The sequence below is a fragment of the Cucurbita pepo genome, chromosome 8 (assembly GCF_057944985.1).
Source record: "Cucurbita pepo subsp. pepo isolate OVF chromosome 8, ASM5794498v1, whole genome shotgun sequence".
Classification (NCBI taxonomy): Eukaryota; Viridiplantae; Streptophyta; class Magnoliopsida; order Cucurbitales; family Cucurbitaceae; genus Cucurbita; species Cucurbita pepo.
Genome location: NC_141805.1, coordinates 4,384,777 through 4,411,949, shown reverse-complemented (window position 1 = coordinate 4,411,949; position 27,173 = coordinate 4,384,777). Strand labels below are relative to the sequence as shown.

Genomic DNA, 27,173 nt, shown 5'->3' with positions numbered 1-27,173 from the left:
TTGCTAGTAAAAAACTTTCATCATAAAATATTATTATATGTTCATTTTTAATACAAAATTCATGTCCAAGTTGGGCAGTGATGATGCTATCACGAGTATAATTTATTCAATAGCTCCAGCAACAGAACAGCAGCAGAGTCCTTGGCCTTTTTGACACTAGGCATAGGCTCTCCCACGCATTCATCTGTCCATCCCCTGTCTGTAGTATTTACCCGAACCGCAAAGGTAAACCTCTTTGCATGTGCAGGGCCACCCTCATTCACACACCTATACATCCAAAACAACTACTCCTTGTTACCAATATTGTTGTACATATTGGCAGGAACAAATTACAGAGATAAAAGTTCAGTTTCCTCACCTGTAAAATGGCATCGGCCAATTTCTACGCAGACAAATATCATTTAAGGTTTGTCTGGTAAACGTTTGATTGCCATTCTTCTTCTTCTTCCCGTTGTTGTCTTCCATCTTTTCCTTGGCTTCATCCATTTCCTTATCCTTCAAAACAGCAAGCGCATTCCTCGCAGCTAGTTTCTGTGCCATCTTCTTCTGTGGATTCTGAGCAACTCCAATCTGAACCCCATCAATGAAAACTTCGACAGTGGCCAAATTGCCACTGCGAGTTGCTTTGTACTCCAGACCTTCTGCCTGTTGTTGGCATCGTTCTTGCAGCTCACGGACAGGATGCATCGGAAGTGTCTCGGGTGTAACCAATGGATGCAACAGTGGTTGAAATACCTACAACATAAAAATATTTAGTGTAAAAGAAAAAAGACGAAGTATGATTTTTTGACCTCGATGAGAATGTTTAAATTGAGAGTGAAAGAGAAACTGACCCTCCAGACAGCGGCAGTGTCACGTCCACTATCGAGAAAAATAGCACCAGCAATGGATTCAACAATATCACCAAGAACTTTCGGAGCTTTACAGTCTCCCAAGCCAAAGGAGTTAAAGCCAGGTTTTGATAATTCATCTTGAACCTCCTTCACAAAGTCCCTAATCTGCATACATGGTTGCTCGTAGTTCATCGTTTATCAACTCAACCAATACGAGTCATCGTTTATGGAAAGGAAAGTCTTTTTGTTTCCATTTAAGCATTTCTAATAATTTATTTTACGAGTTCAATATCATTCAGTCAGGCCAACAAATACTTCATAGTTCTAAAAATTAAGATAACATCTCGGTTTCATGATATGATATAAAATCACTGTTGATTTTTATATTAGATAAAAGAAAGCTTATAATTTAAAATAGATTGAACTTGTAAAATTTGTAGTTCTTAAGATAAAGGAGGCACATGCTGCCTGGAATATATAACAGTAGTAAAAAAGGATTACATATGATACCTGCTTTTCAAGAGCACTTGACCCGTGCCTAAGATGAATATGGAGACTATGTTTAACAGCAACTCGTGCAAAATTTTCATTGTTTACAGCAGCAGCGCGCAAGTCAGTTAAACGACCTGGGGGTAGATCCGTGTATGTAAAGAATAAGTGCCTAGTGATCAGATGATCTAATACTGCGTCACCAACAAATTCCAACCGCTGATAACATGAAACTCCACAAGATGGTCGGGAAGCATGAGTGATAGCCTCTACCAGCAAACCACGGTCTTGAAACTTGATGTTCAAGGCACCCTCTAAAGCATCAAAATCAACACTTCGAAGTATGCTCTCTGGAAGATTAGATGGTCTTGTTGCACACTCGACCTCATCTGCATCAAATTCGACCTTAATCCCTATCCATCTCATAAGGTGGTTAGCAGCAATTTTTCCCCCTTCAACATAATAAACTCCAATGAGAGCTTCGACGACATCAGCAAGAGTTTTGCTAGAGAGGACTCTATAAGAACTAGAGTCACTTTCTACCTCTCTATCCTCCACCTCACCGTCTTCAAAAGCATCAAGATGGTGGTCCATCTCAATAACACCATCAGAATTTGATTTATCCTGATCAAAGAAGGATGATTCTCCATCCTTCGTATCTTCATCAAAGACAGGAAGCACACCAGGAGCAGCCCATCGAGATGGAGCAAAACGATCTGCTTGTATATAAGACTGGAGTCCTTTGCTCAATGCATATTGATACAAGACCATGTTACTGACCATTTGTTGCCTCATTCTAGTAAGCTGGCCCTCATGTTTTCTGGGGAATTTTAGAAAAAGGAACCGACTAACCACCCATTTTAGATAAGCATCTCCAAGCAGTTCTGCTCTTTCATAGCAGAACGTCTCCTGGCATGACGCAGCAGTCAAAGCTTCCAATATCTGTAGGTAATAGAGCACGCGTCAAAACGTTGGGGAATAAAAAAGGACCAAAATCTTTTCTCCTTCCTTTAATACTACCTTAGAGGAGGGAACAGGGTAGCTTATCATATGTTTTAACTGAATAGCAAGCAGCATGCTTTCAACTCTCCTCATGATAGACGGTAATCTCTGTGCACCACGAACAAGTGACCCAGGCAGTGGATGTACCAGACAGAGCTCCAGGGGGAGGTAAACGTAGTATGTTTTGTCAAGAGTTTCTTCAGATTCATCTTCATGACCTAATCAAACGAGGTGCTCCATTAGCCCAAAACTACAGGCAAATAAATAGCACAGAATGAGGAAGTATAGTAAAAAAAGACAGCACACTTTCTGCATGTTCGAACCGAGGAGACAGGAAATTCTTGCAATATGAGACACCGCGTCCCCTTATTAAAGGCTGATGCTTATATACCAATTCAACTCCATACCTGAATAAAGAAGACAAAATAGCCAAATGCAACCCTTTTGTTGTGCAAGAAAGGAAAGTTCTTCCAGTCTGTAAAGCACTTCCACAACATTATAGTCTTCCAATACAGATTAGAATTAACCTTTCTCTCCAGCACAACATTGGCATTGCATTATGGCTATCAAGTCCACGCAAAAAAAAACTACTTTAAGAAACAAGAAAGCTAGGCTAACACAAGGCAGATTAAAACTGAAATTCTGTTATACTTTTGCTTGTAATAATCGGCATATGAGCTGTATTCCAGGGGACCTAGATACCCTTCCTTCCTAGGAAAGGAATTCTCTGCAGTCATATCATAGCAAATGGAGTCCACATAAAACCTTTTCCCCGAGTGCGCAGCTGTTACAATCCTCCCTACCAAATCTTCTGCAGCCATAGAAGAATCAGCCATCAAAAGTTTGCCTTTAGGTAGATCTGTGTGCCTTTGCAGTTCAACAACCCCTCCTCGGTCAGGTACCAAACCAGAAGCCTTCACAACATCAAACTGAGCCACTGCTCCTCTAATACCATAGGTGGGATGATATTTCTGTCCAAATGCCATACCATGACGGAGTTTTCCAAATCCATATTCCCTTCTGTCGCCACCTAATGCTCGCTCATTTGTGCCCAGATAGACATCTGGCCGAGCACGCTGAAGGGGATTGCTCCAGACATCTGTCTGAATGATTTTTTGAACCATATCCCAATCAATTTCTTTCACTGGATCTTCAGACTTATCACCAACAACAGGGACAAATAAATAAGCCTTGGCAGGATCCCAAGGAGTGGTAGTAGGCTCAACATCCACATCCAGCACAATGCTCATTAATCTTACATGAAAGCTCTTGAGGGATACCAACTGTACAACGCCACATTTCAATTTTGTTCCAAGGATAACAGTAAGCCAACAGAAAACATACTGTTCAATGCAATAGGTAAATTGATTACTTACCTGGCTCTCAGTAATATCACACATACCCCTGAAGATAAGAGACGCCTTGGTAGTGATAGTTCGAGCAATAAAAAGATCCATCGACATCGATAACACCTGTTAAAGTAAATGATGTGATTAAGTGCACACATGATTCTGTGTGTGAGAGTGAGACATGCTTATAGACTAAATTGAAAAATAGAAACCTCTGCATCCAGCTCATTGCCAAAAAGTACTGCAAAATTGGAAACTTGAGTCAAGAATGGATCTTTAGAAGAGCCAATGTTGACACACCGAACAGTGTACATATAAAGGTGGAGCAATTTGGAACCGTTGAAAGTATCTCGCCCAGTTAATATCCAATCTCCCTATAAATAGAACCATGCACCCTCCATTAAATGATAAAAGACTAGGGGAAAACCCTTCAAATTAAAATAGTTAATACAAATTGACTGACAAAAAGTAAATCCAACAAAGAAAACTTCCCATGGCTATCCTGCACATGAACAATTCCTTAAAAAGTTCTTATCTCAGAAATTAATTATCACCAAAAGAGTTGTTCTTTCGGTCACCTGTATATCAACAGAACAGGAAAGTATCATAGACAAAATTAAGTACAAACCGACCTGGAGAATATTAGCTACACCTTCAGGATAGAACTCCCTGTGCCTAGCAGTCCCAGGAAGTGGATCTCCATCATCTTTCTGTTCAACCTTTTCCCTCTCCTCTCCGCTTCCCTTGTCTGGCAAGAGCATGTCAGTAAATGCTCCCATTTCATGGAGCTTTTTGCAAGCAGCCAAACAAACAGCCTGTAAATAGAAAGTTAAAGTCATGCTACAACGTAAACCTGGAATAATTTTTTTTTGAATAACATGATAGCATGCCTGTTGTGCAAGGCGCATTGAGCTGCAAATTGGACCTTCAAGTTCCTCAAATGGTGCATTACAAGGAAGTTGAAGCTTGCAAGAGTACTCAGTTGGACCACCTGGTTTCTCATGCCTCACCATCACAAACTCAGGTCGAAGAATGGAATATCTAGTAGAAAGGGAGCAGATGAAAATACATATTCAACTATCATCTAAAATTACAAAAATGGGGAAAACAATGCCATATAATATAACAACAGACCTGTCACTAGGAAGCTGTGAGCAGTAGAAATGAACAAGACCAACAGCAGAATTTAAGCTAACGACGGCACCTGTTGACTCAACTTGATACACGGTACCTCGTGTTGTGTCCATGGAAATCAACCTTGAAGTATCCTCAAGATGACTAAGGTCAGTTCTCTCCACTGCTTCTTTACGCAGGGTCTCCTCACTATTTCTGGCATTCCTTAAAAAGGCTGCATGTGACAAATTTCCCCTGTGGAGATTACAGAAAATCTCAGTCCATTGACATCTACAGATATTTGAAACACCATAAACTAAATAGAAAGCCAAAAATGTTAGCCAGATCATCTTCCTAAAGAAGATATCGAACATGGGAAGTTTTTTCTAGTCATTAATATATAATAATATAAAACTAGTCATCCTAGAATCTTTATCAATAATTCAAGAACATATGGTTACAGGAGAATTAGATGCATGATTTACGTGATATTTGCAATCCTAAAAGCCAGTGAATCGGACATACACATAGGCAAAGGAAGTACCTCTCAACCATTAAAATGTAATCTGAACCAGGCTTTCTAGCTCGTCCTCTAGACTGAATATATGCCAAAACTGTTTTTGCAAGGTCAAAGCGGATCACAACATTGCATTGTCGGATATCAAGTCCTTCTTCAGCAACACTAGTAGCAACTAATAGTGTCACCTGAAAAGAATACAAGGTCAACAATTACAAGAAATTCAATCACAAAATCCACATTTTCCTATGAAGATTGATTCATTATTGTACATACACGACCATCGCGGAATCTGGATATAGTGTCCTGCATTTGACATGTCCGCATATCTTGACTATTGTTGTGACCAATCAAGCTTGCACTTTTTACAAAACTTAGAGAAGGAAGTTCAGCAAAGACCTGCAGGATGGCCATGATAACACATTGAGATAAGAAGATCAGAAGGTACTAAATCAATAAAATAAGTACTCAGTGAAATAATCCACCTTTGGAAGAACCAAGGCAGACACAACCCTTTCAACAAAGATTATGGCACGGAAATCTTCAGTATGTTGATACTTCAGCAGAATTTTAACGAGTGATTGCACCTTTGGGGTCAATTTTCCATCAGCCACAGCAGCTCCTATTATCTCATCTACATGCTCCCCACCAGAGTCAACTGTTCGGTACAAACAGAAAATGAAAAAATTGGGAACATCAAACAAGTACCATCAAGTTCGGATACGAGAGAATAAGGTAGTGATGCATCTGCTATGTACATAAGTGCCAAACTTATGTACACAGGGGGTATGTAAGTGTTGATTCGAGTTAAACGTAAGCCCATTGTTTTGTAATTCAGTTAGGATGTGGATAAAAGGGAACTGAAAAGCAGGAGTTAAGCAGGAAATAGCTCAGTAGTTTAGTAGAGAGTCAAAATTCTCTAAAATCCTATAATCTTGTACTGGCGAAGGATTAAGGTTAAGTTTGTGAAATCCCATCAAATAGGGGAAGTTCCCTAATTTATTACCGCTACCTAGTATCTCCTACTTTATTCAAATTTACTGTTACCTAGTATCTAGTGATTTATTAAGATTTCTTGTTATCTAGCATCTAGCATCTAGGGATTCAAAAGCGATGCCTCTTCTATTGCCACTAAATAAAAAAATCTTCGAAGAGTTGAAATAATTTTCTATGGGTCCATTATTTCTTCTGCAAGTCAAGCAAGTCCACATTCTTCTACAAGTGTTTTCTCAAGTCAAAGCAAGTCCAATTCCTAAGCTCACATCAAGCCTTTATCTAAAACAAAATCTTCACATCAAGCCCACATTCTTAGATCCCACAAAGCTCACATTCCTAAATCCACTCCATTGGCTCATATCAAGCTTTTACAAATAAATAAAAAGAGATAGCCTTCAAATCAAGCCTTCAAATCAAACTGTGGCTTGCTTTCCCACTCGGATTTCCCTTTGAACTCTTGAAGCCTTGAACTTCCATTTGCGTCTGGGTACACGTCCCTTTGCAGCATCAAATCACATTGAAGTGGACTCTTGCGTTAGGCTCACTTTGAATTTCCATTTGCGTTCCCACTTGATGCCTTAAACTCTTGCGTCAAGCCCACTTGTGATTTCTATTGCATTATCAAACATAGCCCATTTGAACAAAGCTCATTCAACAGCAGCAATAATTTGGCGACCTCATAGGCAAGAGCCCAGTGGGTTTGAAACCATAATGTTTTCTCCTCTTTAAGGATCTTACAATAGTCCCACTTGTTTCATCAATTTTTTAGAATCTATCAAGGAAGACCAAACAAGGAGAAAGCCGAAAATATAATATACCATACCTCGAGTAGAAAATAGGATTATTTCTTCAGAGCCTTTCATAACTATCGATCTTCCACCTTGACCAAATTTATTTAGAGCCTTCCTAGCTACCGATCATATATTGTGACCAAGATCTTATTCCACTATCATGTCAGAAAAATCTCAAGTCATTCTTCCAATTGTCATCACAAAGTATCAAATTTCGAGATTTAGAGTTGAAATATTCAATAATTGGGGGAACCAAGGGCATCAGAGGAAGAAAAGGCGACAAAACTAGATCTTCAAATTCATCAAGGCTAGACACCAATTCCCGAATGGAAGAATTGAACGGTACTTCAAGAAAGGCCCCAACGGAAAGCACATTGTCATAGATGTCTTGATCTACCAAGCTTATGTCCTCAAATACCTCGCCACTGAGGTTTTGGAATTGACCAGGAGTGTAGTGCAGGACAATAAGAAAAATAAGATAAACCCTAGACATGTTAAGAAGCCATTATTGCAAGCGAGGGAGTTCTTTCAAATAATCAATTGGTTCTCTTTGAAAAGTGAGCACTAGAGAGAGCAAGCAACGAGAGGAGTGAGCACGAGAGAGGTGAGCTACACCATGAAAGTGCTCCAATAGGGAACGAGAGAGGTGAGTAACGCACATGGATGTGCTCCAAGAAGAATGAGCACGAGAGAGGCGAGCAATGCCTATGGAAGTGCTCCAAAAGAAGTGAGCATGTGAGAGGCAAGCAACTCGTATGAAAGTGCTTCAAGGATATAGTATGCATAAGTTATGTACTCTCATGGCTTCAACAGACAGAAGTGCTAACAAAAATACTTCATAGCTTATTGCTTCATGAGTTAGTATCCAAGTTGAGAATGAATAAGACCTAATACTCATCTTAGTCTTAAGGGAGAGTGTCTTAGGAATGGCTTAAAATGAATGATGCCTATTACTCAACTTGAGGGGGAGTGTCGAAGGATTAGGTTTAAGTTTGTGAAATCCCATTAAATAAGTGAAATTCCCTAGTTTATCTATTGTTACTTTGTATTTAGAAATTTATTCAGATTTACTGTTACCTATTATCTAGAAATTTATTCAGATTTACTGTTACCTATTATCTAGAAATTTATTCAGATTTATTGTTATCTAGTATTTAGGGATTAAGTTAGTTTTTCTCACTTGTAAAAGGGAATGTAACTTTCTAAAAATTAATAAGAAAAACAGCAAGCTAATTTAGACTTGTAACATGCACCTCTTTCTGTTGCCAATTTTTTTTCCTATATAACTAGTTAATATCTAACATTCTATCTTCATGTGTTTCTTCCCCCATGGGAACCAATTATTCATACGTTGGACTTCATCAAATTCTTGAATAATTCTTTGAAACATTCATAAGGGTTATCTTACAGCAATTGGAATGATAGGATTTCATCACGTGTTTCTTCGTTCTTTGAGAATTATCTCATATCTATCGGTCAAGTAAAAGGACAAAAAGGGATTTGATTCTACAGTAGTTCTTTGTTTCAAACTATACCAGTTTTCAAGACTCTAAAGGTATCAACCTCTCAACAATTCCTCCAAAAGATAATCTCTATTTTATTTATATTTCATCCATGAAATTTGACATATAAGTTGATACTACAAAAAGAATATCAGCATTACGGAGTTCTATCGAACTCATATCAGACCATTTTGTGCACGCCAAATGGAAAAAAGAATGGATAGTTAAAATGGAGTATGTATGAGCACAAGGGGTAATAGTAGGAGATATACAAATATGATATAAACCAAAACAGAACCATAACGATTGTTCCAATCTGAGCATTAATTGAAGATGAATACTTCAATGGGGTGTTTGAAGAAGCATGTGGAAGCATTCATAGGGCGCATAACTAGGATGGTGCTAGCTTGCTATAAGTGGGTGGAGAGTATAAAGGCAACCAGATTTTGGATGGAGTTCAAATCGTACGTCTAAATCCAATATTAGCAAGACATTGGCAGGAAGTTTCATCTACTTTCACTAGATCCAAATATTTGAAGGTCAAATTTCTGTTTCCAACCGTGCTTATCAGATTGTTTATAAAGGCCAAAATCCTAAGAAGGTGAAAGTCTGAGTGGGGTCAAAAGACACTAAAAAACCCTAGATGAGCTACATCGTTTCATGTCCCTCTTTTCTCTCAATTTGGATAATACTTGGTGGATGATTCCAATACTTATTTTTAGGAAGATCCTTGGTTGGGCCAGTAGCCTTCTTTGTTTTAGGTTTTCTCATCATGCTATGTGGCTTCCAATCATCCCTCTGTCAATACCTCTTCCTCGCATTGTTATGGCTTCTATTGCTCAGTCATGTAGAGAAACAAGTACATGGCTCTTTTATCCTATAGGGGATTTCTCTATTGATCCTAGAAGTAGGAGCATTTGTTTTTGGGCTTCTAATCATTCAGGGGTTTTATTGTAGCGCCTTCTTTCGACACTGTGTAGGGAAGATCATGAAATACCAAAAGACAAACTCGACCAACCAAAATCAACCAAACCCACAACAACCAATTAATCTAATCAATGGTTTGATTGGCATCAGTTTTTACACATAAAAACTGTCAGTCCATCGATTGATCTAGCCTGAAAACAAGTTATCTACCATTCGATAGACCAAATTTAAGTTATCTACCATTCGATAGACCAAATTTAAAAACTAAATAAACAAATAAATACAGCTGATTGCAAATGTATTTGTTTTTTTAATTTGAGAAATTGCAGAAACCCTCTCTCTTCTCCCATCTCTGTTGTCATTTACAATAGATCTACTTCACACACAACAAAAAAATTTCTTCTCTCAATAATTAGCTTGAAGTTCTCACCTCACTGAATCGTGCATCAATTAAATTCAAAACTTACTTACTACCACCATAGTCTTGATTAGTGTTACAAAGACTTCAAAAAATGATGATCTTCAACTGACATAAACCGAAAAGTCGGTTTTCAATGACGGTTTGAGCCCAAAACATACACCTACCGACCAATGAGAACTCCTAACTTAGTGTGATCCCTCACCCTACTGCCTCTTCTTCCTTATTTTTGACATCTAAAATTCCAAGTTCAAGTTTTTTTGTTTGAAAGTTATTGCTCACTAGGGCATAGTTGTGCCCTCTCTGTAAGAGTATGTCTACGGACCAAGATCATGTCTTTGGAATATCAATTTAAATGTCTATATGGGAGTTTCTAGTTCTAGTAGGTTGGTGTTTGTTTGAATAGAAACATAGAGTGCAACTCCTCCCAGTCGCCTCCGGACTTTGGCTTGAGAGTAGTAGGATTTTTTTTATGAGATTTGGAGAAATCTTGAGGGGAAGTTTGATCACCACTCAGGTATAAAGCTATCCTTTGAGCATAAATTTCTAAGGACTTTTGTAACTATTTTTTAGGTCATATCATTTTGCATGGAAGTCCTTTTTTATCTGGTCACTTGTTTGGTTTTTTTCTAGGATGGCTCATTGTATGCCTCTCAATTTTCTCTTTTGTATTTTTTTCATTTTCACCAATGCAAACTTGATTTTTCATAAAAATCATATTAAAAAATGAAAGCATATTGACACAATCAATATGAGGTCGTGTCCGCTAAGTGATTGTTGCAACCCCTTACCCATTCCAAATCAGTTTTGTCAAATTAATGGCACTTAATTAGCAATCCCATGAAAGACAATTGGGATAACATTATTTACTACAAAATCCACGAAGTACTCTGCTAAGATCTGTTCTTGGAGAGAGGTCATTTATTACTATATATTTTTCCTTCTCTTTCCTCCCTTTTTTTTATCTTCTTTCATGTTTTATGGAGACTTGGGAGTCCATAAAGGGAACCAATTTTTCATTCGTTTTTCAGTTATCATGCCAACAACTTCCGAAGTTGCCGGCTAAGCACACGTGACTTGGTTAATATGCGGAGTCTATCAAAATCAGCAAAAAGTATATCATACACACCGTGGCTGTCAAGAAGCTCTCCTTCCTCAATTTCGTCATGATCTGATATATTATTCGCAACATCTTCGTCTGAATTTGAAGCTTTGCAATCTTTGTCAGAAACAGCTCCTTCTGATAGCTGGCATTGTAAAAGAGCAACAACTTTGTTCAAATAAGACTCCTGAAACTTGACGTCAAGTTGATAGTTAGCCCTCTCATCATTCTGTAAAGCTGTCAAAAAAGACTGCGCAACCTGCCAAAATGATAGATGAGATTATTCTTTGAACAAGTTAAAAGTCTGTCTTATTAGACAAGCGTATAAATTCAAACCTTAAAAGCACACCACTGACCCAGCTCCCCAAGTGCATAATTGATCGCTCTCAACTTCTGTATTAGGTTAGCAGCACCATCACTTTCAGTTCTCTCAGAAACACCATAAACATGCCGCAGAAATTCCCTAGAACCAGCATCCCTAGCTCCCATAAGTTGCCATTTACTTCTCCTAGAACTCAATTTTGCAGCTTCCTCAACTTCCACCTCCATTTGCTTTATCTGTTCATGAAGGGACCACAAAGTGGCAGCTTTGTCATACTCCACCACAACTTCTGATGGCATTGGAACATGTTTTTCCAACTCCTTGCGGTCTGTTATAGTGCAGACTGTGGAGTCTAATTTACTTTCAAGGTTACGGATCTTAATTGCACAATCTATTTGGTTCGAAACACCTGTAGGGAATATTCAAAGCAATAATTACAATAATAATTTTAACGAAGTATATACATACATACATATATATACATACATACATACATATATATATATAGATACATACATACATATATAGATATATAGATATATATATATATATATAGATATATATGTACATACATATATATATATATATAATACTTCAACATGGAAACTAAAGTAGGAATAAGAATCCAGTCTCCCACCCTTTAAATTAACAGGCGAAGCAGTCATTCCAAATACAGATGGTCTCTTCTCCTTTGGTGTGGTATGATAAAATTCAGACATAACTAAAGAATAGGGATGCTTCTTAACAGCATGATGGCACTCATCCAAGATCAGTAGATTGATTGCTTCCATTTTTATTATGCTATGCCTCAAAATGTTCAACAGTATTTGTGCCGTCATAACCAGAACCTGCATTTGAAGAAAAGTTGCATTGCATGAGCACCCGGTTGATTAGAGGACCACAACACGAAAAATCAAATAGAACTTCATGTACGACAGGCATTTTAAAGCAACAAACTCCAAAATTTTCATTCTTAGCATTGAAACCTTTTGATAATAATAAAAAAATATATATATACGTTTTAGCAAAACTCTTAAAGCTACAAAACAAACAAGAAACAGAGCAGGTTTATGCAAGGATTGATGGGTGATCAAAGCAACTCAGATAAACTCTCACTTCCACGAAATATAAGGCACCATAACGCATGATATTTTTTTAATGAAAAACACTGCTTTCACTGCGAAAGATCAAAGAAGACCAAAAAAAGAAAAAAAAACACCGCTTTCACTGAGAAACATCAAAGAAAACAAAAGAACAAAAACGGCATACTGAAAAAAATGTCTAAGAAAGAGAGGTATAATAGCTTCAAAGTGTGATCCCACAACAAAGGAGCATACAGGCATCTCCTACGGATATGATTAAAATCCTTGTTCATGCACCTATAGAGGATGCAACAATCTGGTCCCACCAAAAAAGACTAATGTTTCTGAATACATCCATCATATTAATCTTTCCAAGTAGAAGCAGTCACAAAAAAATTTGACCTTGAAAGATTTCACCTTCCAAAAGCAAAGAATAAAGATGGAGCCTAGGAAAAGAGGGTTCTCTCAAACGAAGGAAAATAGGATTACAAGGAACCCTCACTGACACACCGGGGGCCCAAAAATGAAAATCCCTCCTCCCCAAAATAATTGAGAAATCCCCCAACGAAACACAACGTCAAAAATTTCCCTGCTGACAGGCCGAATAAAACTCAAAGAAGGCAAAAAAAGTCCACCAAGATAGAGGCCACCATATGTAACCTCAAACGGACAATACAAATGAGGGAAAACAGAACAGAAGGGGCCATTACCTAACCAATGATCCTCCCAAAACAAAATATTTTTCCAGACCCAGTCAGAATGTTTCAAAAACTGGGAAAAGAAAGTAAAACTGATTTCAATCGCTTTCTAGGTATTCCTAGAAGTTCCACGTAAGCCTACCACTGGGAAAAGAAAGTAAAACTGATTTCAATCGCTTTCTAGGGATTCCTAGAAGTTCCACATAAGCCTACCACTAGAGCTGTGAGCAAAGGGATGGAGAACATACTTACAATAACCTAATGCCATAAAGCATCCGGCTCCAAGAGGAAGTGTCATAATCACTTACCCAATAGGATCTCATTACAAAGTCTACTACTAGAGTTTTGATCGAAAGGATGGATGTCAAACTTGTTCACAATAACCTCATGCCACAAAGCATCAAGCTCTAAGGGGAAGCATCGTAATCACTTAGACAATTGGGCATCCTTACGAAGTCTAAGATTACCAAACCTCCCTGTTCCATTGACGTAGACACAATCTCCCAATTCACTAAATGTAAGCCCCAACCTCCTCAACACCTTCCAATAGAAAATCCCTCCGAATTTTTCCAACTTCAAGATCACCAAAATAGGGACTAAAGGTTGTGGATCGAGTTTCAATCCAAAACAAATTGGATGAGACTTAGCCTACCTCCTTTAGAGAAGAAAGATTCCTTCATAGAGGAGAGGCGTTTTTGGATCTTTTTCACAATGAGATTCTAAATCATCAAAGCTTCTAGGATTATGCCCTATAGGGGGGCCAAGATAGGAGGAAAAACTACTCACCTCACACCTGACTACCAAAGCCCAACAAGCCAGCGTAGAGGAATTACAATTTAGACCAATAACCAAATATTTCCCCCAATTAATCCTAAAACCCACCACAGCCTCAAAGAAGAACAAGAAGCTATTAAGATTAACAATGATGTTTTCCAAAGGAGCAACCTACCGCTTCCTATCTGAACCCGCTCTATTACACCTCTCCCCACTCCACTCGAGATCATCTTACTAAGCACATCCACTACAAGTAAGAAGAGAAAGGGTGAAAGAGGATCAACCTATCTAAGACCACTAAACACAAAAATCTTACCCCTTGGCTTTCCATTCACAAGGATGGAATAATTGACAATTCTTATGCAAGACCACATCTGAGATCTCCATTTGTAACTAAAGCCTGTCGTCCCCATTTGTAACCAAAGCCTGTCGTCCCCATTTGTAACCAAAGCCTGTCGATCCCAGCATCTTTTCAAGAAAGTTACAATCCGTGTGATTATAATAAGATTACTCAAAATCAATCTAGAAATAACTTATTCCTACTCAAAATCAATCTAGAAATAACTTATTCCTACTTACAGTTTACATAATCCTCAACCGTGTCATTGGTAATAAGATCTCGATTCAAAATCTATATGGTTATGACAAAAGCCCCTTGAGAACTAGAAATCATATGAAGTGTTTTCGTCAACCAATCAGCGAACACCTTGGCAATTATCTTATAAATACTTGTGGAAAGGCAAATTGAACAAAAATCTTTGCCCATTCTAGCTCTCTGCTTCTTAGGAATCAAACAAATATACATTCCATTCAAGGAAGAGTCTATATCTCTCTCAAAAAAAAAATAATAACTCCCCAAACATTTTTCCCTAACCATCTTGGAGACTTTACCAATTATCCTAAGAGAAGGCCATCACACATAATTGATTAGTTTGTGAAGGTTTCATTTGCAGAAGCTTTTGAAAATATATTTATCAAATGAAGTTAATGAGAAAAGAGTTCGTGTCCAGCAGAGTAGATTCACCTTAGATTTCTTCCCAAATTCCAGCCAAATTTTCTTCTCTCGTTGAGGTTTGTGGATTACAAATGCAGACAATTATCATCTAGTCACCAACAGTAACAATTCTCTAGTATTCTTGGTTGCTCAATAATGTAACTATTCTCATGGTTTAGTCACCAAAACTAGGATGCTTGAAAAATCTCCATGGTGCAGACTCTCAAGCTTGTTTCGTGGCCCTTCTTCTCATTTCCTCTTCAGTTGGTTTTGTCAACCGGTGTGTGGAGCAGTTTTTGTTCAACCTCTTCTTCAAGTTCATTCTCTTCGTTGGGCAGGTTTTGTTTTTAGTTCTAAGCTCAGTAATCTGAAGGACGTCTTCAAGGTTTGGTTTTCTGCTTTTGAAGAAGGGAGAAATAAGAAGAATCAATCTCATATCTGATTTCGCTTGCTTTGCTGTTAAATTTGTCAGTTCCAAAGTTTTGAAGTTGTCTGCCTCATGGCCTATTCTTGGATCTTTCTATCAAAGACTTAACTGAATTTAATCAATTGGATCGTCTTTATTTCCTTCTTTATTATTTCTTTTCGTTGTTGGGTTATGCCCTTTTGTCAGTTCCAAAGTTTAAGGTTTATTGTATTTCTTTTGTATTTGTTTTCTCAGCTTGGTCTTGTTTTGTTGTTGACTTCATCTTCCCTCCCTTGTGAAGATTGCATTAATCTATTTTTCATTTTTTTCAATGAAATGTTTCGTTTCTTGTTCAAAAATAATAACAAATGAAAAGGTAGGAGTCAGCTTGTCTCGAGCAATCTTGAAGCAAATACTTTTCCTCTAGGAAAGGTATTTATTTTATTTTATTTTATTATAAGAAACTTTGAGGTGCCTAAAATCCAAAAAAGAAAAAAAAAAAAAAAAAGGGAGACAACCTAAGGACAGGGGAAGAAGAGATAAGACCCTCCGTAAGATCTACTTGCAAAAAGCCATCTCAACCTTTCAAAAACATAGATATAGGGTAATTACAAAAGAATTTTGTATTGGTATACACCGCCAAGAAGCGTGAAATTGTACATTGCTCAAAATACTGCTAGTCTGTAAACAATGACTTCCCTTATTTAATAAGATTACACAAATATTCCTTAAATCAAGGTCATTCCTTCAACAGTGTTTGATACTTGGAAGATCGCCTAGATGAGATTGCCACCAAAACTAACAAGATTAACGCGGAAGCTTTCCACCTAGATGGGATGTCAGCTCAAGAATGGATGTTCATGGTGAGATCCTAAAACAAAATCACATGACCTGGTGGCTTCAAGCGTAGGATAGGAGCATTTCATAGATATAGACAACTCCTAGAAAGCACTAGTTCAGATGATTCCAAAACTTTTTGGAGAAGTGAATGTTTCCCTTAATGTTGTCAAGGCCAAGAATTGAATAAAGAATAATAAGGCATTTATTCTATCTATAAAGTCTTATTTAAGACCTCTCCCGACTATTCATTATAGAAGGCTAGTTTTCTAGATAATATAAATTGGATGGAGCATCTTTTAATTACAGTGAGGAAAGAAGGTCTCCTTCTTCTTTTCTATTAGTGCATATGCGAAACTAGTTTTAAGGCCATTTGCACTAGTTTTTAGGTCATTTTCTCTAATGGCAGATCTGAGCGTCAGACTTAGCCTCACCATGAGAGCGGTAGAAAACCAAATCCCAACAAGAAGTACGATTCGATTCAACAAGGTAACAATTAAAAGAGCCTAAGCCCTTTGGTGGGGTTTAGATACCAAGGCTCTAAAGAACTTTATCTTCAATCTCAAACAGTACTTCTAAGCCATGAATACAGTGACAAAAGAAGGAAAGGTTACATTGGTGACAATGCATCTAGTTGACGATGCAAAATTGTGATGGATATCCAGGACAGTTGATGCACCATGAAAACTTATCCAAGTCTGAAGAATAATTTGGCTGCTTCACACTGTCTGAAATTAGCAGTCTTGCTTTCTCATTAGTTTTAGAAAAGATCACCTTGGCGCATGACTAAAATAAAGAAACTATCAAGTTTCAGGCAATTTAACTCAACTTAGATTCATTGTCTGAGTTTTCATCACTGGGAGAGGAAGTGTCATTTGTTGGACTGACAGTAGAAGGATGTAAGAATTCTGCAAAATTAGTTCCATCTGATCCAATGTTGCATTGATCGACAATCGAAAAATATTAGACAGTTTACACCAAGATATAACTTGGTAAACATTGTCGAAAAGTTGTGTAGGATTGTGTCGTTTCTGCAAATATTCTCTGATTTCTTTCTTTCCACAGATTCCAACAGAAAGTCATGATGAGGTTTTTCCATAATAGGGCTTTTGTGTTCTTGAAAGGGTTGGTACGTTAAGGTCATATCCAAAAAAATCCTTTACCTCCCTAGGAAATGTGAGATGTCATCCAAATATATTAAGAATCGTTGTCCAAAAATTTTGAGTGTGTGCATTGCATAAACAAGTGACTTTGTGATTCGTGTTCTTTTTTGCATAGTGGATACCAATTTGGAGAGAGTGTGATGTAAGGCATTCTTTTTTTTTTTTTTTTTGAAGATTTGCACTTGTGCTGATAGCTTTATAAATGATGTAAGGCATTCTTTTTTTTGAAGATTTTCACTTGTGCTGATGGCTTTATGCGTTATTTCCCAAAGGAAGAACTTCACCTTTTTAGGTTAATGTCCTTTCCATATTGTCTTTGCTAGCATGGATTTATTGCTTCTACTTTTTCCCCCATGTCCATCATCAAGGATTTTGTAGAAAGGACCCCGTCAGCGTTGGGGAGCCAAGTTAGTGAGTCTTCTTTGTTTGACAATACCACAGGGGCAAGGTCAAGGCTTAATTCGGCACACTCCGTTGCTTCATTATCCTTTAGATTCCTACCAAGCTTCAAGTCCCAAAATTTGTTGTTAACATTCCACGTTTCTTTAATCGTGGCTTTTTTGCTATGAGAGAGCCTGTACAAAAGTGGATAGCGTGGTGTTTCCAATCTATGGGTTGATCCAAAATGATGTGCTTCCCCCATTGCCCACCTTATGGCGAGTTCGGTTGGTGATATTTTGATGTTCTTAATGTACTTCCAAGGCCCTTTTGTAGAATATGGAGGGAGGTGATCTTTGCTTGATGTAGGAGTATATTTAGCCTTTATAAGATTTCGCCACAAGGCCTTTTCTTCATGATGATATCTCCATATCCATTTGGCGAGGAGAGCTATGTTCTTCTTCCTTATCGAGAGAAGACCGAGGCCTCCCTTTTCTATTAGGAGGTTTATAATATTCCAACGAACAAGGTGTGCGCCATCTTTCCACAAGTAATTTCTAAAAAGTCTTTCTACATCAGCGGCCACTTTTTGTGGTATTTCAAATAAAGACATGTAGTAAGTAGGGTTGGATAATGTGGCTTGTATTAGGGTAAGTCTTCCGCTTTTTGAAGTATAACGTGATGACCATGTTGACAACCTTCTATTTTCTCAATAATAATCTTCCAGAAGGAAAAGGATTTGTGATTTCCTTTTAGAGGTAGTCCTAGGTACATATTCGGCCATTCTCCCTTTTTACAACCATATATGCTAGCAAATTCTACAATGACCTCTATGCTAATATTGATGCCCATAATCTCTGTTTTTTGGAGATTGATATTTTGTCCAGAGAATCCTTCGAAGGTTTTTACCGTCTCAATCATGTTTTTTATGGAAGAAGCATTCACCAAATCAGAAAAGATGATTGTGTCATCTGCGAACTGAAGGTGGTTTATGCTCAAGCCTTCATTATCAATCTGAAAACCTTTTATCTGCCCTTCGTATTCTGCTTTTGTCAGTAGGCGACTGAGACAGTCCATGACCATGATGAAGAGAAAAGGGGATAGTGGATCTCCTTGTCTCAAGCCCCATGTGGCATAAATTTTCCCTCTCGGTCTTCCATTGATGGTGATGGAGAAATTTGTGGATGAGATGCATCCTTTAATCCACCTTCACCATTTTGGGCCAAAGCCTTTGGCCACAAGAATGTTTTCGAGGAAAGTCCAATCAACCTTGTCGAAGGCCTTTTCCATGTCAAGTTTAATAACTACACCTTTTTGTTTATTTCTTTCCCATTCATCAATGAGTTCGTTGGCAATGAGCGATGCATCAAGAATTTGTCGCCCCTCAACAAAAGTTGTTTGTTGCCCAGTTATTGTGAAGGGGAGAACCTTTTTAAGGCGTTCTAATAATACCCTTGCTATGATTTTATATAGACCGGTCGTGAGGCTTATGGGACGAAAGTCTGCAACAGTGCGAGCATCTAGTTTCTTTGAGATCAAACATATGTATGTTTCATTCAGGTTGCCATTAATAACTCCATTTCAAAAAAATTCATGGAATACTCTCATGATATCAGCTCTCATAAAGTTCCAGCATTCTGAAAGAATTCTGAGGTAAAACCATCTGGTCTTGGAGTTTTGTTGGAGCCCAGGTGCTGAATAGCCTTCCCCACCTCTTCTTCAGTGAAAACGACCTCGAGGGAGGCAGCTTGCTGTTGATCAATAGGACTCCAGTCAAGATCGTGAGGAAATTCGCAGAGGGCATTGTCCTTTGTGTATAAAGATGTGTAAAAGGACACAAATTCTGATACAATTTCTTCTTCGTTTACTAAACTTATGCCTTGTGTGGATAGAATTTCCATGATGGTACTCTTTCGTTTCTTTGTAGCCATCATACGATGGAAAAATTTGGAGTTTATGTCACCTTCCTTTAACCATCGTTTTTTGCATTTTTGTCTCCAAGATTGCCCTTCATTTACTGCCAACGAAATAAGTTTTGCTTTCATGAGCTTTTTCTATGTGTGTTGAACTAGTGTGATGGAGCCAGTTTCCTCCATCTGATCAAGGAGGGCAATTTCGGTTAGCAATTGGTTCCTTTTTGTCGAAATACAACCAAAAACCTCCTTATTCCATTTCTTTAGGACTCCTTTTAGTCTTTTCAGTTTGTTGATGAAACCGTGCCCTGGCCATCCATGGAGGGGCGTATTCTTCCACCAATATTCTACCGTTGGCAAAAATTTAGAATGGTTCAGCCACATATTCTCAAATTGGAAGGGTGAGGAGCCCCATTTACAGCAACCCATGGATAGTAGACTGGGATAATGATCAGATGTAGATCTATTCAGTCTTTGAACCCCAGCGTGACTGAATTTTCCATGGAGGCTTTCTGTGGCAATAAATCTATGGATGAGTGTCAAAGTGGGTGGAGATCTGTTGTTTGACCATGTATAGAGTCCATTACTGAGGGGAAGGTCAATGAGTTTGGCTTCTCTTATGAAATTGTTGAAGTGTCTCAAAGCAAAAGTTCTTTAGAATTGCACAGTCCCCTTTGGCATATTTGGAGGAATCAGAAACCATAAGATTTTTTTAGATAAGCCAATTTTCAGGATTCTTTTTGTAGTAGTGTACTGTACACAACTTCTTAGTGGTGTTCTAACTATAAGAAAAAAAATTGTGATTATAGCTTTCTTGTGACCATTAATCTTTTGTAGTTTCTGAGAGGAGGTTTTATTTAACCCTGGCCCTAAGTTGTTCCTCCTTTTTTGTGATTAATACACTGTTTCATATCCAAAAGAACAAATTATGGCCCAAAATAGTCTGATTGGTTTTTTGAATGCAACTATAAAATACCACTTTACCTTAGTCTGGTTGGTTTCACCAAGTGTTGGATTCTAGCTGGATAGTTCTTCTTCTGCACAAACTAGTATGATTTATTTATAATAGCCAGATTTAAGTTTTCATCCAAGTACGACTAGGGTATTTCTTCTAAGCTTGTAGGTGCTTGACTTCGGTAGAAATATGAAGGATTTGGAGATGGAAAAACACTTCTATTAATGCCAAAGCTAAAGGTCTCTCTTTTCTCCTACCAATTCAAATGAAGATTACTCTAGTTACTCTTACAAATATTTTTTTCTTTTTCTAATTCCATAACTGTTGAATCTTTTATCCTTAGAGATGGTGAAAGGCACGATAGGTTTAAATAATCTAAGAAGGTAAAAATGTTTTTGTTTTTCCTTGGAAGCATTACACCAATGGCAAAATCCAAAGTAGGAACTTGAGTTATTCTCTTTAGCCGAGTTGCTGTTCTCTCTGACAAAATCCTTGAAAGATGCCTAACATAACGGTTAAATTGAAATACTTACAGAAGTTGCAGCCCTCTTGACCAATCTTTGAGGGCGTTCATGTCCTCAATAAAAGTATAAAGAGAATAAAAATCCTTTGGTTAAATGCTATTACAGAAGTTGAGAATGATTGCTACCTACATCCATTCGTCAGGCGACAAAGTGGAGGAGATATCCGTCATCAAGAAGTTCCTTCAAGCCACTCCCAAGATTTATGCAGATTGTTACCTCTATCGAGCAACTCGGCGGCCTCAAGAACATGTTGGTTGAGGAGGTCATTAGTCATCTTAAAGCCCACGAGGAGAGAATTCGTGGTTATGACAGCAGAGAGGAGGAGAAGCACCTCTTACTAACACACGGAGAGAGTCTCACACAGACGAAAAAGAAAGATATGGTTGATTCTTCCTTTTCAAGTACAAAAGAACGTGGCGGTCACAACAAAGAAAACAAAGGTCGTGGGCGTGGCCACGATTGTGGCCGCAAATGTGGCAGCAGAGGAGGTCATGAAAATGCCTCACAAACCCATGACGATCCCAACCCTTGGAAGGACAAGAGTATGATCAAGTGTTACTCTTATGAAAGATACAGGCATTATGCGATGAAGTGTTTCAACAAGAAACGCAACGAGGAGGCAAACCTCACATTCATGCACGAAGCTGAGAAGATGTTTAACCTCTTGATGTTGAATGAAGAGAAGGCTATGGTGAACCTCCTCACAGATGGAGAAAACCGAAAGGAGACCAGCATGTGGTATCTAGACAACGGAGCGAGCAACCACAGTACTGGAGATAGAGCAAAGTTCAAGGAGCTTGATGAGAAGCTCATTGGAAATATGAAGCTTGGCGACGGATCAATTTTACCGATCCAAGACAAAGGATCCATCTTGTTCCAGTGCAAGAACAATGATCAACGTCTATTAACCAAGGTATATTAGATCCCGAGGTTTGAAGAGCAAATTATTAGCCTTGGTCAAATAACAAAAGAAGGCAGCAGAGTTGAGTTAGTTGGGTCGTTCTTCAATATGTTCGACAGGAATGGAGTCCTGTTGATGAAGGTAAAATAGTCATAAAACCATAGTATAAGATACTAATGAAAAACCATCAACATCTTCTAGAAGCCTCCATTTGGTATCGGCAGCAAGAAAGGGAAGAAGAAATCAATGGGTCGAGAGAAGAAGTTACCAAATAACAGAGATAAGAAAAAACCCAAAGGCTACTTTAGTCAATGAAGAGAAACCTACAAGTCGGTGTGCTTCATCAAACCTACCATCTCAACTAAGGGAACCTAGAGGAAGGCCACCCGGGCATAAGAAAAATGGGACATCGAACTTGTCATTTCAGCCAAAGAGACCTAGAGGAAGACCTAAAAAGAAACAAGAACCCAATGATGACAAGGGTGACAATTACCAACTTGTTTAGGCCCTTTCTATTAAATACCCAACTGGTTCGCCCAACTTGCTTCAGACTGATGTTGTTTCCAAAATAAAATTTTGAAGAACTTGTATTACTGGAAAGCAAGGAACTTGTATTCCTGGAAAGCAAGGTTAAAAGACAGAGGAGTACCTCACAAGAAGTTTCTATATGCAATTCTAATGATGGAATTCTTGCACATAAAAGAGGAGTGGAAGAAATGGCATGTTACGGAATTGAAATTTCTTCTAAAGACAGTTGATCAGGGACCAAGCAAAGGAGAAACTAGAGAGCAACGTGCCAATATTCTCATCAAGACCCTAGCAAGAATTAAATTTACAGATATGGGAGTTGCTCGAAGAGAAAAATCACAAGCAAAGTCAAGCTAAAGTGGGAGATTCTGAGTCAATAAACTTGACTTAATAAAAGAAGTTATTTGTGGAGCAACTTTAGGAGAATTGTTAGCCATTAGCAACTTGTAGACCAAGTTTAGGAAAATTGTTGGCACTTTCTCCCCAATAAATATGTACGCTTTATTCACAACAACAAAAAGAAATGAAAAGCATAGTGCTTAAGTTTCTTCCGTTCAAATAAACTATCCCCTCAAGTTGCTATTTCTACTTCAGTTATTTGTTTCGGTGTATTTCGAACCATCAAATTTCACTTTGAAGGTCTGGCCTTCCGCTCATAAAAGGTTTGGGTTAGAAAAAATGACGTTGGAAGGCAAGGCAAGCTGGTTGGTGGTTCAAAGACAAAACTAGAGTGTTTTAGTCAAATGCCTTAGAGCTCTTTGGTGGTACGTTTGGATGGAAATAAACTCAACTTTTCAAATAAGTACAATTCTTCTAACTATATTAGTGACCTTGTTTAGTTGATGCCTCGAAATAGAGTGCTCAACACGATAACTTTTCAAATAAGTACAATTCTTCTAACTATACTGACCTTGTTTAATTGATGCCTCTAAATAGAGTGCTCACCATGTTTTTTCTTTTTCTTTTTTTTTTTCTTTTCTTTTTTTGTTTCTTGTAACTACTCTACTAATATGATCAATGTGAATGGAAGGGCAATTGTTTGTCCTCCTATTTTGGAGAAGGGACTCCTGTCCCTTCGTCCTTTAGCTTGTTTTGGTGCGCTTTTGGCTGTTCGAATGATATCTCCTCCTTGTTTATTATAAAAATAAAAAATAAATAGAAGTTTAACGGTAAAATTACCAAAGATTAACAAGCATAAGACTAATAAGAAGGGGATAACAGCACTTCCGCTTCATTCTGATATGGATAACTTCAATTAGATCAAAAGGATTAACATAACCTACGATTAATTGAATATGATCAAACAGAGTAACAAATCAGAAAAATATAAGACCGACTTTCATATGAAGGGTATGTTCAAAAGTTAATACCTGATAAAAATGGGGAATATCAACTTTTACCATCAATTTTGACCCTAAATTTTCAATTTCATCAAATTGGACCTTCAATTTTAATGTGTGGGGCAATTTTAAAATTGCAACAGACATTTTAGTTTAGGACTCAATTTGATATACCTGCCAGGTACAGAGATAAATTTTGATTTTTTTTTTTTTCTTGTACTTACAATTAAAATATAGATCACGAATAATAAGCTTCCAAATAAGAGCTCTTACCTGTTTAGTTTCAAACTCACGCTGCCACCTTCTAGCATCCCAAAAATCTTGACCCATTTCACCACAGTAATGACCTACTTGATAGCCAGTTCTCTCACGAATAACCTCAGCTTGCTGAAATTACAAAGAATGATGATACAATCAACTCCTTACACAACGAAATGCTACTAGAGCCGATATTGCTATAATTGAATATTATTTACTTATTTTACCTGATACACAAGTGGAACTTTGGGAACTAAAAATACAGCAAGCATCTTCTTATTTTGTATTTGTAAGTCATTGGAAATACTTTTAATCAGAAGAACAGCAATAAGTGTCTTCCCAGCCCCAGTTTCAAGAAAAGCTATAGTATTTTTCTTCTTCGCTTGTTCAAGAACATCCAACTGATATTGACGAGCATGTTCCTCGGGGATTTTTTCCTTAGTTTCCTCGGAACTTCTATCTGTAGTTCCCTGGAATTCCTGATTTTTTTCATTATCAGTCATTGCTTCTCTGTTACGATCAGCTTCCCACATACCTGAGTGAAAAACCATCTCATTTGATCCTGATTTGTCCCTCTCCCAATAACCCTTTTGTTCCCGCTCCCTCGAGTCCCTATCTCTTGCGTCCCTCCCACTTGTTCCATAATGCTCTCTCCTCCTATAATAACCTCTATCCCTTCTATCACTCTCATCTCGCTCACGCAACCTCTTTCTAGAGACAAACTTTTCTCTATCCCTAGATGGACACTGCCCCCTGTTTGAGTAATGCCTTTCGTTGTTGCCATTGCTGAAACGAGGCCTCTTATTGCTTCTTTCTTCACTATCACAACCCCAATCTCTCAACGGCACATTATTACTCTCCTCATGCTTTTGAACTCCATTTCTGTTAGGGGTTTCAACAACGCTAAGCCCTTCGCATCCATTTGGTTGCTTGAACCCATTCTCAGATTCATCGCCCTCGCAGATACGACTACCATCACCAAAACTATCCTTGCTCAGCTCATTACATTGAAGAATTTCAATCTGTACGCCATTCGCCTGCATAGTTGAGGTATCAACCAGCATATCACGAACCCCAGATGCCTGGTTGTCAATATAAAAGTCTTCCCCAACAGTGCCATCACGATCGCCATTGCAAGTTACCGGAGAGAGAGTCCCGCCGTTCTTAATACTATCAAGAATGTGATCAATTCCACCAAAAAAATCGTTGGCGAGGTTGTGTTGAACGGAAGTGTTTTCAACTGAGGATTCGGGAGCAATAGACGCGTGGAAATCCACAAAATCATTGATGAGCTCGCAGGAAATGTCCTCACAGGCATCTAGCCAGAAAGAAGAAACCCCAGATGAACAAGTTGGGTCGGCAGTAAAACTTCCTGGAGTCCTAGTATCATCCTCCATAGCAGACTAGTATAACAGAGAGATTATAAAACCGAACAAGAACTTCAAAAAAACAAAGAAAATTGCAAATTTCTGGAAGTTGAATAAATTAAAGTAAAGGGCATAAAAGAAAAGGGAATTGAAGATAAAATGTGAACAAAAAGATAGAAAAGCGGTGGGCAGTGAGTGGTTTGAGGCAGAGAGAGAGAGAGAGAGAGAGAGCGGAAGCTGGGGAGCGGAGAGATGGTGAGAGAGAGAGAGAGAGAGAGAGAGAGAGAGAGAGAGAGAGAGAGAATAAATTGCAGAAAGGTAGGAGAGTGATAGACCGTATGAAGCACGCAAAAAAGTAAGGGTAGAGAGAAACCCTAAAAAGCCATGGAAGTTCGAGAGCGTGATTCTACGAGATTGGAGGGGGCTATCAAACGCCTTATTCTGCGTGTGTTAAATAGTTGTTTGAATTTGACCCCACGCACTTTCGTCTTCCCCTCTCTCTCTCTCATGTCTCTGTCCCTCAGGTTTTGGCTCTGCAACTTCCCCTGCTTCCTTACTTTCTCCCAAGCTCCTGCTGCTGCGATACCCCAAAATAAGCTCCCAACCACGCACACGCAGACACCCTCTCCCTCCCTCTCTTCTATTTTCCTACTTAAACAATTCAAATACAATTATTCATTTATAACGCCTCCTCTCACTCCCCGGATCTTTTCTCCACTTATTACCCCTCTCTCTCTCTCTCTCTCTCTCTCTCTCTCTCTCTCTCTCTCTCTCTCTCTCTCTCTCTCTCTCTCTCTCTCTCTCTCTCTCTCTCATTGATTCTACTCCTCCCCATTATCTACGTGGATATTTTCCATTTTTTTATTTTAAATCTTTTTCTTTTCATTTTTTAATATTTTAAATTAAAAATGATGTGTTTGGAATCATGTAAAAGTAAATGGAGTTCATTCCAAGTACCATTTCCATTTTGAGTTAAACTTTAATCAAATTTGATATTGTTTCATCTAATACGGGTTAAATTAAACTTACCCTCATCACGAGTGTATTTAATGTAACTTCCTTATGTTGTAAACTTTGACCGAATGTAGGGTTCAATGGCGTCTTTTTCAAAGTTTGTGTGATGTGATTAAGCTGAAGGTCACTACTCTTTTCAATGATCACTATTAATAAAATTAACTAAGATGAAGCCTAGAAAATGCAGTCTATATGGGTGGATATAGTTAGAGCTAGAAAAAGTAACGAACAAGCTAAGTTGGCATCTTCCTCAAAGCTCCTAAGTACAGAAAAATACTGTTGGGTCGTTCCTCCCTACTTAGTTTTAAGGTCAAGAGCGGAAAATTTTTTGGGCAAGTGTTCTCGTATTTTCTCAAAAAATTTCTTTATAACCCCTCAAGAGCTAGTTTTGTCTCTTTTGTTTAAGAGTAAGAATGACTACAAGTTTCACGAGAAATCGAGGGCTGAAAATACTTAAAATTTAAATCCCATTTGAGTTAAATTTGGATTCCGATTTTCTCCTCCGGGCCAAATTAGAACTTAAGACAAATATCAATCGCTTTAGACACGCATAAAAAAATGTTTACATGAAGGCATCGACGGCATATGAGTTGTCAATCTTAAGAAGAATTTACAAAAGAGACTCTCATATAAGAAATTGACATTTTTAAAGAAAACAAATAGAGAAATTCTCCCTCGAT

General features: G+C 38.1%; 1 protein-coding gene across 2 annotated transcripts; it reads right to left on the bottom strand.

Moving 5' to 3' along the window:
* DCL1 (dicer-like 1) lies at positions 1-26,120 on the bottom strand. 2 transcript variants are annotated; one of them, XM_087126565.1, is made up of 21 exons: positions 25,853-26,120; positions 24,340-25,515; positions 24,128-24,241; positions 11,999-12,209; positions 11,376-11,770; positions 11,067-11,298; positions 5,789-5,961; positions 5,580-5,702; positions 5,331-5,491; positions 4,808-5,041; positions 4,564-4,714; positions 4,306-4,488; positions 3,886-4,047; positions 3,701-3,796; positions 2,976-3,607; positions 2,631-2,731; positions 2,343-2,542; positions 1,344-2,264; positions 834-998; positions 359-735; positions 1-267 (listed from the first exon to the last, which is right to left on the bottom strand). In XM_087126565.1, the coding sequence occupies exons 2-21, from the start codon at positions 25,507-25,509 to the stop codon at positions 90-92; spliced, it is 5,979 nt and encodes a 1,992-aa protein (XP_086982691.1). In that variant the 5' UTR covers positions 25,510-25,515; positions 25,853-26,120; the 3' UTR covers positions 1-89. The 2 variants fall into 2 exon arrangements, with proteins under 2 accessions (XP_086982691.1, XP_023539589.2); XM_023683821.2 differs by having other exon boundaries at positions 24,340-26,120.
* Positions 26,121-27,173: the final 1,053 nt, after the last annotated feature.

Coding starts and splice junctions, on each gene's coding strand:
- DCL1 (XM_023683821.2), bottom strand. CDS start 25,509: ATGGAGGATGATACTAGGACTCCAGGAAGTTTTACTGCCGACCCAACT. Junction 5,042..5,330: donor TACATTTTAATGGTTGAGAG/GTACTTCCTTTG, acceptor TAATCTCCACAG/GGGAAATTTGTCACATGCAG. Junction 3,608..3,700: donor GTGATATTACTGAGAGCCAG/GTAAGTAATCAA, acceptor GGCGTTGTACAG/TTGGTATCCCTCAAGAGCTT.